Source organism: Sus scrofa, chromosome 4, assembly GCF_000003025.6.
Source record: "Sus scrofa isolate TJ Tabasco breed Duroc chromosome 4, Sscrofa11.1, whole genome shotgun sequence".
NCBI lineage: Eukaryota > Metazoa > Chordata > Mammalia > Artiodactyla > Suidae > Sus > Sus scrofa.
The window spans coordinates 124,453,009-124,467,726 of NC_010446.5; the positions used below are offsets into that span (position 1 = coordinate 124,453,009).

At 40.8% G+C, this 14,718-nt stretch overlaps 1 protein-coding gene across 14 annotated transcripts in view; it reads left to right on the forward strand.

Moving 5' to 3' along the window:
• EVI5 (ecotropic viral integration site 5) overlaps positions 1-14,718 on the forward strand; it is a 232,808-nt gene that overhangs the window by 85,231 nt on the left and 132,859 nt on the right. The window contains exon 1 of one of the 14 annotated variants that reach the window (XM_021090219.1): positions 5,665-5,987. The exons of 12 other annotated variants lie outside the window; for them this stretch is intronic. In XM_021090219.1, coding sequence (XP_020945878.1) covers positions 5,974-5,987 — 14 coding nt within the window. In that variant the 5' untranslated portion in view covers positions 5,665-5,973. Of the gene's footprint in view, positions 1-5,664; positions 5,988-14,718 lie in introns of those variants that run through there. One more of the 14 variants, XM_021090221.1, reaches the window with a different exon arrangement.

Consider the following 14,718-nt stretch of genomic DNA (forward strand, 5'->3'; position numbering starts at 1 on the left):
GACCTTTGTTAGTCTTCCCTTTCTTCCCTCCTCTGGCTGCTGGTCACCACTAATCTATTTTCCGTCTCTGTGGATTTGCCTCTTCTGGACATTTCATCAGTACTATTTTGTGATTGGCTTCTTTTAGTTAACATCGTGTGTTTCAGGTTTTGAACAAATAGATCATTTACATTTAATGTAATCACTGATGGTTATGTTTATTTTGTCATTTTGTTTTGCTATTCTTTATTTTTTAATTTTCTGCCCTTTTTTTTTTTTTTTTTGCTTTTTAGGGCACACTCACAGCATATGGAGATTGCCAGGCCAGGGGTCTAATCAGAGCTACAGCTGCCAGCCTACACCATAGCCACAGCAACGCCAGATCCGAGCCATGTCTGCAACCGATACCACAGCTTATGGCAACACTGGATCCTTAACCCCCTGAGCGAGGCCAGGGATCGAACCTGCAACCTCATGGTTCCTGGTCAGATTCGTTTCTGCTGTGCCATAACAGGAACTCCTGATTTTCTGCCTTTTGACTGATATTTATAATTCTGTTTTGTCTTTCGTTGATTTATTCACTATAACTTTGTTATTTTGGTGGTTGCTTTAGGGTTCATAGTATACATCTTTAACTCACTATAACTTTGTTATTTTGGTGGTTGCTTTAGGGTTCATAGTATACATCTTTAACTTGGCACATTGCGCCTTCAAGGGATCTCATACCACTTCACATGTAGCGTAAGAACTTAGAATAATACATTGTAATTTCTCCTCTTCAGTCCTTTGTGCTAGTTTTATCATTCATTTTATTTTATTTTATTTTATTTTGGCTGTGTTAGTGGCATGTCAAAGTTCCTAGGCCAGGGGTTAAACCTGTGCCACAGAAGTGACCCAAGCTGCTGCAGTGGCAGTGCTGGATCCTTAACTCACTGTGCCACATGAGAACTCCCCACGCATTTTACTTTGGTATATGTTATAAACTCTGTACTTCCGTATTATTTTTGCTTCAACAATTATCTTTTTTTTTTTTTTTCTTTTTTTTTCTTTTTGGATTGCGCTTGTGGCGTATGGAAGGCCCCAGGCCAGGGACCAAATCTAAGCCACATCTGTGACCTGTGCCACAGCTGCAGCAACGTTGGCTCCTTAACCCACTGTACTGGGCCAGGGATCAAAGCAGCAATGCCTGAGACCATCCAGATCATTAACCCACTGTGCGATAGTGGGAACTCCCAACAATCAATTATTTTTTAATTGATGTTGAAATAATGAGAAAAAAGTCCTTATATTTCTGGTGCTTTCTTTAGCTCCAGATTTCTAAGTGATATAATTTTCCTTCTGCCTGGAGAACTTTAATATTTCATGTGGTGTGGGCCGCTCCTCTGTGTCTGAGTCTTCATTTGCCTGCTCGGAGCTGTAGTAGCACCTGGTCCTGAACCCACTGTGCTCGGCCAGGGGTGGAACTGGCACCTCTGTGGAGACAGGCTGGATGGTTAACCTACTGAGCCACGGTGGAACCCTCACCTTTGTCTTTTAAAGACATTTTCCCTGAGTCTGGGAGTCTAGATTGACAGTTTTTTCCCTTCCTTTCGGGACTTTAATAATGTTTTGCTGACTTCTTTCTTACATTGTTCACACCAGGGGGTCTGACACAGTCCTTGTCTCTGTTCCCTCCCCCTCTGTATCTTTTCAGATTTTTTCTCTATTCCTGGTTTTAAGCCATTTGATTCTGAGGTACCTTCTCGTAGTTTTCTTCATGTTTCTTACCTTCACATTTTGTTGACATTCTTGTAGACTTAGAGTTGTCTTCAAATTTGGAAACTTGTCAACCGTTTTCTTCTTCAGATTTTTTTGGTTCTTTCCTCCTCCTCACTGACTCTAATTACAGAAATATTCGTCCTCTTGAAGTCGTTCCGCAGCTCACTGATTGTGAGTTCAGTTTTGGGGAGAATTTTTATTGCTGTGTGTTCACGATCTCTGTGTTGTCGTCTGCCGTGTGATTGCCATTCAGCCCATGCGGTGTACTTGCGTCTCTCACATGGTTCATCTCTAGAAGCTGGAACCTGGTGCTCTTTCTATGTCTCTACTTAAGTTTTGAACATACAGAAATAACAGTCTTATTTTTTTTTTTTTTTTTTTGGTCTTTTTGCCTTTTTCGGAGTCACTCCCTCGGCATATGGAGGTTCCCAGGCGAGGGGTGGAATCGGGGCTGTAGCCACTGGCCTACGCCAGAGCCACAGCGACGCAGGATCCGAGCCGCATCTGCAACCTACACCACAGCTCAGGGAAACGCCGGATCCTTAACCCACTGAGCAAGGCGAGGGGTCGAACCCGCAACCTCATGGTTCCTAGTCGGATTCGTTAACCACTGCGCCACGACGGAAACTCCAGAAATAACAGTCTTAGTTACTTAATGGCCTTGTGTGGTAATTCTGTCGACACCAGTTTGCTTTTGATTGATTGCTTTGTCTTCTCGTTGGTTATATTTTCGGTTCCTTTGCAAGCCTGCTAATATTTGACTGGGTGTCTCGTGTTGTGAATGTCACCTTGCTTGGCTCTGCTGTCTTTCCGTAAGTCTTCTTGAGCTTTGCTTAGGAGTGCAGTAAGTTGCTTGGGAAGGGTGTGTGCTGGAGGAGCCCCTTTGTGCCCGCTCCAGTGTGCATTCTCGGTTCTGACCAGTGGGGACAGATGCTATTCCCGGCCCTCTGTGCTGGTGGCCACCAGGAAATCTGACCTTTCCTGGTGGTGTTTTCTCTTGCCTTGGCTTGTTTTCTTAGACAGGTGCTGATCAGCTCCCGGTGGAATACTGCATGGGTATCCTTTGTCAGTCTCTGGAGATTTTATTTGTGTACCTGCTACCTTTCTGGTACTCGGTCCCTTGGACTCTAGCCGCCTTGGGCACCTCAGGCCCTCACCATAGTTACCGATGGAGGAAGTGTGCTGGGTTCTGTGGAATGTTCCCCACCCATGCTGGGGCCTGGAAACGCTCTCGAGGCGGGTAAGACGGTAGTCACAGGACTTATCTCACTTACCTTCTGCGTTTCAGGGATTGCTCTCCATTGCTGCCTGTTGTCCACAGTCCTAAAGAAACATTATCTTCATATAGTTCATATATGTGTCTATTCTTTTTTGGTTATTTCCGGCGGAGGGGGAGGTAAATCTAGTTTCTGTTGCTCCATCGTGGCTGTAATGAAGTAATTTTTTATAGGATTTTACTTTTTCTTTTGCGGAGAGGAAGAAGCTTGAGTAAGATTAGAAAAATAGACTTGTTATTGACAGTTAGATTTAGGAGTTAATACCATATATTGGGACACCATAACATTCAGAATATTCTGAATGTTACCGCTGCTCTGCTTAAGTTTTAAAATAAAAAAAAATTATTGTTGAGATAGTTGTTGAAAATTTTGTTCTAAAAGGACTTGTCATCAGGTTTGGTCCCTTCCTGTTGACAGGGAGACAAAAAATAGAGGCATGAAAAGAAATTCCCTGGAAATAGAATTTATGAGCCAGAGATTTTGAACCTGACCCAAATGAACCTCTGGAAGGGGACTTACTGTTAGCCCACACAAACCTGGCAATAGGAAATGCCCCCTTCTGCTCCTCATTTCTTGGCGAGTACTTTTAAAGGTTTTTTTTTGTTTGTTTGTTTGTTTGTTTTTTTCCAGGGGGTGGTGGTGATTCTCAGCATTTGAGGAGTAAGATAGAAAGCTTAGTGTGGCGTATAATGATAACTTTATGTGGGCTTTGTGTGTATTGGTTTCAACTTTTTGCCGCTTTTCTTATTTACTACATGTGAAAGATTTAGAGCACAGTCTTGTAGCTGAAGTTTCGGGAGGAGACAGCTTTCTAGTGTAATGTGTAGATTGGCCAAGTTTCTTGGGTCAGATGAATTTGGAAGAGGGTCATGGAAGAGCGAAGTGGAGTGTCGGGTCGTGTGAAGGCAGTTCTGAGCAAATGGAGCTCCCAGGAGAGGAAATGATGGGCCCAGTAGAACGGAGCAGAGGGAGGCATGGCGTAGAACCTGAAGCCAGGGCAGGGCCAGCAAAGGAAAGCCCTTACCAACAGTGTTGGAGGAGGTAAAGTATTTGTCAGTTTTGAATTGTTTCTTATACGGAAAAGAATTTGCACAAGAGATAACTTTTGGGAGTTCCTGTTGCGGCTCACTGGGTTAAGAACCTGACATAGTCTCCATGAGGATGTGGGTTTGATCCCTGGCCTCACTAAACTGACTTTTGACCTGGGAGCTTCCACGTGCAGCAGGTGTGGCTGTAAAAAGAAAAAAGAAAGAAAAAAAAAAAAAAACCTTTTGGTGCTGACTTTGTAAGTAACCAAAATTTAATTTATTTTTATGGTTATGATAAATCATAACTGAAATATTCAAGGCACTGTATTAATTGTTATGAGTGTGTATGTGTGTAGATGGACTTTTTTCCAAGTCATTCACAGTTTATTCCAGAACATTAGATGTGCTTGGAGTTTATTTTAACAAATAATAATTACTAGAGGTGTTTTTAAATGTCTAGAGCAGAGATTTTGACCAGTAAGACTTTGAAGAACTAAAAGCAGCAGAAGGTTTTCACCCTTTGTTCTTGTGTGAAATTACTCAAAACTTTGTCCTTTTTTGAGTTCACACTTTGGGTCTCCCGCCCTCTCTCTCCCTCTTTTTTTTTTTTTTTTTTTTTTTTTTAAAGAAACCACGTTCAAACCCAGAGTCTTTGGAAGGATTTATGTGTAGAGAAGGGCTAATAAATGTCGTGACATTTTGTTGTGCTTAGGATAACAGTCCTGGTAGAAAAATACATCTTTCTGACTTTAATAAAAAATGAAATGACAGGAGTTCCCGTCGTGGCGCAGTGGTTAACGAATCCAACTAGGAACCATGAGGTTGCGGGTTCGGTCCCTGCCCTTGCTCGTGGGTTAACGATCCGGCGTTGCCGTGAGCTGTGGTGTAGGTTGCAGACGCGGCTCAGATCCCGCGTTGCTGTGGCTCTGGCGTAGGCCAGTGGCTGCAGCTCCGATTGGACCCCTAGCCTGGGAACCTCCATATGCCGCGGGAGCAGCCCAAGAAATAGCAAAAAGACAAAAAAAAAAAAAAAATAATAAAAAAAAAAAAAATAAAAATGAAATAAAAAAAAATAAAAAAATGAAATGACAGACACTGAGGTTTAGCTCTCCTCCCCCTGTTCTGCTCCAGTCCCCCTCCGCTGTGTCAAGTCCAAGGAGAAACTGCAATAATAATAACTTAATAACTCTGACCACTTCTGTGGTTTGTAATTTAGATATGCAAGTTATATATCTAAAGCAAAAATTACCAGATCCATTATTACTTGTAACAGGGGAAATGCTTTTATTTAGGATTTTTTTCTTCTCTTCCCCAAGTATAGATGAATCTCTGATTCTGTTGTTGAACTCTCTTTGATTCAGAAAGTATAAAAATAGGAGTTCCCGTAGTGGTGCCGTGGTTAACAAATCCGACTAGGAACCATGAGGTTGCGGGTTCGATCCCTGGCCTTGCTCAGTAGGTTAAGTATCCAGCGTTGTCGTGAGCTGTGGTGTAGGTCATAGACGCGGCTCGGATCCCGTATTGCTGTGGCTGTGGTGTAGGCCGGTGGCTACAGCTCTGATTCGACCCCTAGCCTGAGAACCTCCTTATGCCTCGGGAGCGGCCCTCGAAAAGGCAAAAAGACAAAAAAAGAAAAAAAAAAAAAAAGTTATAAAAATGGCGGTATTTTAGGAAATTAAAATTTAAGAAATAAAATATCAAATTCCATAAGAAACTGACTCTCCTCCTCGTAGTTTTACTGAAGTTATCACTTTTTAAAAATCCGTGCATGTGGCAACCCCAGAAAGATGTGAAGAAATAGTTCAGCGCAATGCCGGAGATCTGTCTGATGAAAGTTAATAATTGATAGCTTGACGTTGAAATGGGAGAGCTGTTTTTTTTCTGCGTTTAAATGTGTTTTTCGTTTTGAAAATACAAAGGCTTTGGTGGAGATGAATTTACAAAGGTAAGGTTCAAGTGTAACAGCAGTGCATTTTAATTAAGGGGGGGATCGTACCAATTTAAGTCTTGAACGGGCTATTCCTTGTGTGTTTGAAAGGGTTGGCACCCCTGCCGTGGTTGTGTCCTTGTACGTTCTGTTACAACCAGAGTTTCCTTTTTAGCAGATTTAGGGGGTGAAGTATGAGGATGAGGAAATGGAAATGTATTTTACATGTTGGCTTTTAAAAAAATATGGTAAGCAGGCATCTTTGAAACCTTAACTGAGGTATCGTTGTGTCCTCCCAGCATATCCACGTCTGTGCTTCCAGTGTGAAGGCCATTAGCAATATGTGACAACTGAACGCCTGAAACGGCTGGTCTAAATTGTGATATGTTGTCAGAGTAAAATATATGCCAGATTTTGAAGAACTGATTAAAAAAAAAAAAAGAATATCTCATTAATTAAAAAATTGGGGGAGTTCCCGTCGTGGCGCAGTGGTTAACGAATCTGACTAGGAACCAGGAGGTTGTGGGTTTGATCCCTGGCCTCGCTCAGTGGGTTCAGGATCCGGCGTTGCCCTGAGCTGTGGTGTAGGTCGCAGACTCGGCTGGGATCTGGCATTGCTGTGGCTCTGGCATAGGCGAGTGGCTATACCTCCAATTAGACCCCTAGCCTGGGAACCTCCATATGCCGCAGGTGCAGCCCTAAAAAGATTAAAAAAAAAAATTTTTTTTTTTATTATATCCTAAAGTGATATTTTGGCTATATTTGATAAAATACTAAAATTAATTGCAACTATTTCTTTGTACCTTAAAATTGGGTATTTGAACTTTTGAAATTATATAAGGGGTTTGTATTAAAATCATAAGAGAGACCTTTAGGTCCTCACTTGAACTCTTTATTCTCTTTCTTTTTGGGGGTTTTAAATGTTTTATCAATTGTCTGATTTCTTGAGGAATTTCATGATGTGATTAATTAAAAGAATTTATTGTAGGAGTTCCCGTCGTGGCGCAGCGGAAACTAGTCTGACTAGGAACCATGAGGTTTCAGGTTCGACCCCTGACCCTGCTCAGTGGGTTAAGGATCCAGTGTTGCCGTGAGCTGTGGTGTAGGTTGCAGATGCAGCTCGGATCTGGCGTTGCTGTGGCTGTGGTGTAGGCTGGCAGCTGCAGCTATGATTAGACCCCTAGCCTGGGAACCTCCATATGTCGCGGGTACGGCCCTTAAAAAAGGAATTTATTATATTACTCTTTCTGCTGCAACTGTCTTTTTCACATAGTCTCTTTTTATATTAGGGGAGCTGAGAAGTTAAGTTTGCTGTGCTTTCTGTCTGGAATGTCTGTAGAAAGCACTCACTAAACCATCAGAATTTTTGAGAGGAGGCTGCGAGACTCGGGCACTCACCTTCTCTGAGACCTCATCTTAAAGAATCAAAAGCAAAGGCAAACCCTGTGCTTTCAGAACTGGAGAGATTTTTCTCATCCAGGCAGTTCCCTCCTGAGTTGTCCGTGAGTTGCTTTCTGTGCCAATTCCCTGTCTTCCTCTTGTTTCTCCTTTCTCTGTTTCTGTGGCTCCAGAGGCATGTGTATGTGCGTGATGGTGTTGATGTGCCAGCGTGACTCCTCTGTGAGTCAGGCATGTGTCCTGTTGCTGTCGATTTGCCTTCTCTTGGTTAGCAAGCTGCTGTCTGTCTTCCAGCACACTCATATCCTGTTTGGTGTAACGTTACGGGAGGCGTTTGAACCCTTCATTTGAAAAGCTGCTCCCTCTGCAATAAGTGCCAGTGTATTTCGTTTTCCAAGTGTTTTTCTCACATAGCAGTTTTCTTCCTTAGCTTTCTTACATCCTTCCGTAGCTCTTCATAAACGATCTTAGCAGTGTACACATTCCCAAATGGCAGGTTGACCTGTTGCTGCTGTATCCTCCTCTTAGTTCTGCTGTCCATAGGGAAGCCTTCTACTGAGTACAACAGGATAGTCAAAAAGTTTGTCAGATAACTGCCACATTTCCATCTGTAGACTCTTCAACTGCCGTACTTCTTATCTACACAGATAAATCCCCCAAATACCCAAAAGAGAACCCATTTTTTTTCTTTTCCTCCTTTGTATTTTTCAATCATAATTCTAGAGAGATTTTTTTCCTTCCGTGTTAGTCACATACATGTTGCCGTCCATAAGCGACTCTTTTCCTCTTGACTGTCTAATCATGAAGTGTGCATTCTACCATTCTCCGCACTCAGATGGGCAGCCCCTGGGTGAGGAGAAGGTTCTTGGTCGCTAGGATTTGGTGAAGGTAGTAATCCCTCTAAGATAAGACCCAAAGGTCCCGATTCCTGTCTCTGTGGCCTGTTCCCTTGTTCTCACTTTAGTCCCGGGTCCTCTCAGCTAGGGAGCTGGAAATGCTTTCTCGCTGCTGCATATGCTAAGCTTCTGCAAACAAACAGTCCTGGACTCTTCCCATCCCCGGCACCCCATCCTCGACACGGCTCCAAGTCCAGCCGATGATTGGCTTGAGCGCCCCCACCTCGGAAAATGGGGAGCTGCAGCCGTGTTGAATGCAGCCCTTAGAGCTGGAGCTGCAGAAATTCGGGGTTGCTTAGCTGGGAGGCTGAGGACTGGGTATTCCTCCCTTAGTAGGGATCCAGTCTCTGATGTCTTAGTCTTAGGCAATTTGGGGGGAATAAAGTTGAGCTTCTGATTATTGTAAAGCAGCAGGCCACTCGTGCCTCCTGGAGAATGCCTTTATTATAGCATACAGTCTTCCTACTGGGCCAGTGTTCTTTTCCCTTGATTTGATAAATTTCTTCTTATATTAGTCGTAAGGGAATTATGATGGGGTGAGAAAGTAGTTTACTTTTTTTTTTTTTTTTAAAGTAAATCCATGTAGGGCAGTGGCAGTGAACCCATGTGCTCTGGGAAGAGGAAAATAAATGAATAAATTTTGAATAGACTTCTCACTAGCCCATGAACCTGTGAATAATGCTGTATTGCATTTTCTCAGTCTCAGCTGCCAGGAGAAGTCTTTGGAAACACTTGGCATATTCAGGCAGTGTGCCTCTACTACCAAGTCAAGAGTATTCTAATCGAATTGAAACCAGGTGGCAACCTGTCTAGTCTTCCTGAGTTTTTGTTTTTGTTTTTTAATTCACTGTTTTTACCAAAAAAGAATAAAAATAGATGGTTATAAGTACACATTCTGTAGCGTCTACATATTCTTAATGAGTATATAAATTCTTTTTCTTATATACCATGACTAAGTAGCTAATGGGGAGAGATTTGATAGTATCAATACAAGTATTACTTCTGGAAAATCCAGTTCTCTCAGACAGAAGGACTTCTTCATTCTATCCATAGCGTTGGAAAACAATTCTAAAGATTTTCCTTAGAAAGTTCTAAAATTTGGTAGAATGACCAATTTTGAAAAAAAGGAAGGAAGTAGTGTTCATATCTTCCTTTCTTTTTTTTTTTTTTTTTTTTTTTTGTCTTTTTGTCTTTTTTGTTGTTGTTGTTATTGTTGCTATTTCTTGGGCCGCTCCCGCGGCATATGGAGGTTCCCAGGCTAGGGGTCGAATCGGAGCTGTAGCCACCGGCCTACGCCAGAGCCACAGCAACGCGGGATCCGAGCCGAGTCTGCAACCTACACCACAGCTCACGGCAACGCTGGATCCTTCACCCACTGAGCAAGGGCAGGGACTGAACCCGCAACCTCATGGTTCCTAGTCGGATTCGTTAACCACTGCGCCACTACGGGAACTCCCATATCTTCCTTTCTTTATGGAAGGGGTATGCTTCGTATTTCAAGAACAGTCACTTTTTCTATGATAGCAATAGTCAGGGTTTAAAAAATATTCTGAAGGGCTTCTAATATTAAAAGAGTTTCTCACCTAATTCTCACTTCCTGCAATGTCATTAACCAGTGGCAGTATTTTTAATAAATTTCTATAAAGTTGTTTGTAGTTTGCATTGGAGAAATGCATAGTTTGAACTTTGACAAATGTGTACACCTGTGTAAAGTCCACACGCCCGGGAACACAGATGATTTCTGTCATCCTAGAAAGTTCCTTTGTGTCCCTTTTAGCAGCCCCACCCTCTGAAACCGTTCTTCTGATTTTTATCGCTGTGGGTATATTTTGCGTGTTCTTTTTTTATATAACAACTTTTTTGAGCTGTAATTCATATATGTTGCAATTCACCCGTGCGAAGTGTACAATTCAGTGGTTTTTCATGTACCCACAGAGTTGTGCAACCATCACCACGGTCAGTTTTAGAGCCTTGTCATCACCCCCAAAAGGAACTGCATATCCATCAGTAGTCACTGCCTGCCCTTCCTGGTTCCCTCACTCCGACTCCCATCTTCAGCAACAACTAATCTACTTTCTGAATTCTGGCCATTTCATAAAAATGGAATTATACAGCATGTTTCCTTTTGTGACTGGCTCCTTTCACTTAGCGTCGTGTTTTCTAGGTTCATCCATGTTGTAGCATGTATCCGCACGTCATTTCTTTTCAGGACTGAATAATATTCCACCTTTTGGATATACCAGTGTTTTTATGTATTCAGCAGTTGGGGGACATTTGGATTGTTTCCACGTTTTGGCTATTATAGATAAGGCTGCCATGAGCATTCATTGTGTAAGTTTTGTGTGGACATAGATTTTTGTTTCTTTTGAATATATACCTAGGAGTGGAATTGCTGGCTCACATGGTAATTCTATGTTTAGCCATTTGAGGAATTGCCAGGCTGTATATCTTTGGAGAATTTTATTTATTTATTTTTGTAATCTATTTTATTATTTATTATTATTATTTTTTAATAGTTATTTCCTCTTTGGACAATTTTGTATTCTTATTCAATGCCCATTTTTATTTAAATTGGTTTGTTTGCCTTTTTATTACTGAATCATAAGTTATTTATATATCCTATATAGAGATCTCATGGGTTGCAAATATTTTTCCCCATTTTGTGGGTTTTCTCTTCACTTTCTTGATGGCATTCAGTGAGGTACAAAACATTTAAAATTTTGATGAGTCTGAGATATATGTGAATATAAATATTATCATAAATATGTATTAGACTCATCAAATATATATGTATATTCTTGTCATTTGTGCTTTTGGTATTGTATTTTTTTTTCTTTTTCGGCCATACCTACAGAATTTCCTGGGCCAGGGGTCGAATGGGAGCTGCAGCTGTAGCCTGTGCCAGAGCTGTGGCAATGCAAGATCCAAACTGCATCTGTGACCTGTGCCACAGCTTGCAGCAACACTGGATCCTTAACCCACTGAGCGGGGTCAGGGATCAAACCTGCATCCTCACAGAAGCTATGTCATGTTCTTAACCCGCAGAGCCACAGTGGGAACTCCTGGTAATTAAGAAAGCTTTTCTTCTATGATATTCTTGTTCTTGAACTTCCTATAAGGGGAATCCTATGGTATGTATTCTTTTGCATCAGGCTTCTTTCACTCATCCCAATGATTCATGTATGTTGATGTACGTATCAGCAGTTTCTATATACTACTGAGTGATATTACAATGAATGAATATATCACAATTTGACCATTTATTTTTCTGAATATTCGGGTTGTTTCTGGGCTTTGGCTGTCATGAGTAAAGCTTCCCTGAACTTTGAATTGCAGGTCTTTTTGTGGACATGTGTTTTTTTTATTTGTCTGGCTGAGTCATATGAAAATTGCCAAACAGTTCAGGTGGTTGAACTGCTACGTACTCCTGGCATGGGTATGTCAAAGCGCTCCCGTCTTTGGCCACACTTGGTCTGACCAGTTTTAGAATTGTAGCCATTCTAATGTCTATGTAGTGTGTGGTTTAAACTTGAGTTTCCCTAGGGACTTAAGGATGTTAGATGTTTTCTGTTGTTTGTTGGCCACTTGACTGTTTTGTTTTGGAAAGTGGCAGTTTAAGTTCTTATTCATTTTTAACAAATGTGTTGTTTGCCTTCTTAATTATTGATTTTAAGAGTTTTTCATGTATTCTGGATACCCACCTTTTGTCAGATGCACATGTTGACAATGCTGTTCTCTCAATTTGTGGCCTACTATTCATTGTCTTCATGGTATCTTTTGAAGAGCAGAGCTTTGTAAGTTTCAAGTCCAATATAGTATTTTAATTATTTTTTTCTTTTATGGTTAGTGTTTATGTCCCGTTAACAAATTTTGTCTTTTCCAGGGTTGTGCGTCCTGTTTTTTTCAAGGAGTTTCATAGTTGTGGATTTTATATTCAGGCCTGTTGTCCATTTTGAGTCATTTTTTGTGTATCATGTGAATTAAGGCAGAGATAATATCTGACATTATTTAATGTCATGTCTTTAATTGGAATATTTCATTTGTAAATATTTCCTAAAATTTTGTGTATTTGTGTATGTTGTTTATTTCATTGTCCTCTAAAGGTGAACTGCTTAACCCTTTTCTCTATTCCATTCATGAATTCACTTGGCTTTCCTGCTTATACTAAAAGTTTACAATGTGGGGATCTCTGAGACCTTTCTGACTCTAAAATAAAAAGCCTTCTGTTTAGGTGCTTTTCTCATTATATCCCAAATTTATATTTAACTTAGGAAATACCATTATTTTCTTCTTAATTGCATGTCTCTCTATTAATAGTAGTGGTGCAGTTTAATTATTTGCTAGCGTGTAGCAAGCATTCAATGAATAATTAAGTGAAATGAATAACTTAAGTCAGGTTATTTCAGTAAAGTTTATTTCTGTATTCCATTCAGAATTCTTAAGATTTAGAAATGATGTGCAAAATTACTTATATACGTATGCTGAATTTTTTCCAGAAGACATATTAGGGACTTACTAAAATAATAAATATGAAAAAAACAGTATTTAAAGCAAAACATTATCACTGATTTTTTTTTCTGATAAAAATATGTATAGCAGGGAGTTCCCGTCGTGGTGCAGTGGTTAACGAATCCGACTAGGAACCATGAGGTTGTGGGTTCGACCCCTGGCCTTGCTCAGTGGGTTAAGGATTCAGCGTTGCCGTGAGCTGTGATGTAGGTTGCAGACGCGGCTCGGATCCCGCGTTGCTGTGGCCCTGGCGTAGGTCAGTGGCTACAGCTCCGATTCGACCCCTAGCCTGGGAACCTCCATATGCCGCAGGAGCGGCCCAAGAAATAGCAAAAAGACAAAAAAAAAAAAAAAATATGTATAGCAAATAGTTGACCCTGAATTTGGCTGTTTATAAGTTTTTTTGTTTCTAGAAGCATTTGGGACATTTTATTTAATTTACCATTGCTGTGAAAAAATATTAAATTCTCATAAATTAGGATAGAATTTATACAGTTTATATTATTGTGTTATTGTATATGATGTATCTGGTATTTGAAAGTTTTTTTAATGGAGGTTTTGTTTTTATTTCCGTTTAGTCCATGTTCAATGTACTTTGCACAGTTAAATGCTCTCAGGGATATAAAGATCAGCAAGCTATAAATCTGGCCTGCAAAGGGTGTTTTTATAATCTACTAAATAGAATTTGACTCATTTGTTCCTTTTCTTTATTAGTTTTTATATATCATAAATTAGTATTGGGAGCATTTCTTTTCTTGTCTAAGCAGATGACTTTCTTTTCTCTCTCTGTCTTTTTTTTTTTTTTTTTTTTTTTTTGGCTTTTTAGAGCCAAACCTGCTGCATATGGAAGTTCCCAGGCTAGGGGTAGAATTGGAGCTGCAGTTTCCAGCCTTCACCACAGACACAGCAACGTGGGATCTAAGCCACGTCTGCAACCTACACCAGAGCTCACAGCAACGCCGGATCCTCGACCCACTGAGCGAGGCCAGGGATCCAACCCACATCCTCATGGATACTAGTCAGATCTGTTTCTGCTGAGCCACAGTGGGAACTCCCAGCATATGATTTTCTAAAGCTGTTACTGGAAAGAAAAGTAGTAGCTGTGCAAACGACACAAGATGTTTTAGGATCCTTATTTTAATGACATATAGTTTGCGTCTTTATAATGATAGAGCCACATTTTCCAGCTTTTTTTAATAGGTTGTGTACATGTGAAAGAAATAATGGATTTGATTTTGTAATGAATCATAAAATGTTCCCTGAAATTATCTTACCCTGTCTTTCTACAGATAAGGAGGAGACCTAAAACAGAGCCTTCAGAGTGAAGAGGTCTCAGTTTAAAAGTACACGTCCAATGATAAATGACAGCTATTGGCTGGCCTGAGTGTTTAGGGGAGAGTAGGGGTTATGGAGAGTTAATGGATTAAAGTCTTTTCTCTTATAAAGGAAGAAGCTCCTACACTCCTACACCTTGTTGTTCCTGTGCAGGAATAAGGGCCTGCTTTTGCCCTATAAATATAAATGTATGTGTATATAAACAAATGAAATCTTCCAATTCTTGTGTGCAGGGGGGCATGTGGAATTTCCTGGGCTAGGGATAGAACCCGCACCACAGCAGAGACCTGAGCCACAGCAGTCACAGTGGTAGGTCCTTAACCTGCTGAGCCACAAGGGAACGCCTGAAATCTTCTGATTTTAGCATTAGTAATTGTTCACTTTTTTACACAAACGCTGCATGAACCAAACAAAGCATTTTTTATTTGGGTAGATTAGTTATGCATGGATGAAGCAAAATGAAAAAAGGACAAGGGATTTGGTTAATTTGTGTGGTGTTGCCTTTTTTAGCCCCAGACACATTGCAGACATGATAGGATTAGTCTTCCCTGGAATCCGTTGTACTTCTTCCAAGTACAGTTTCTTTTTTCCTGAACCTGTCCACCCCGCCA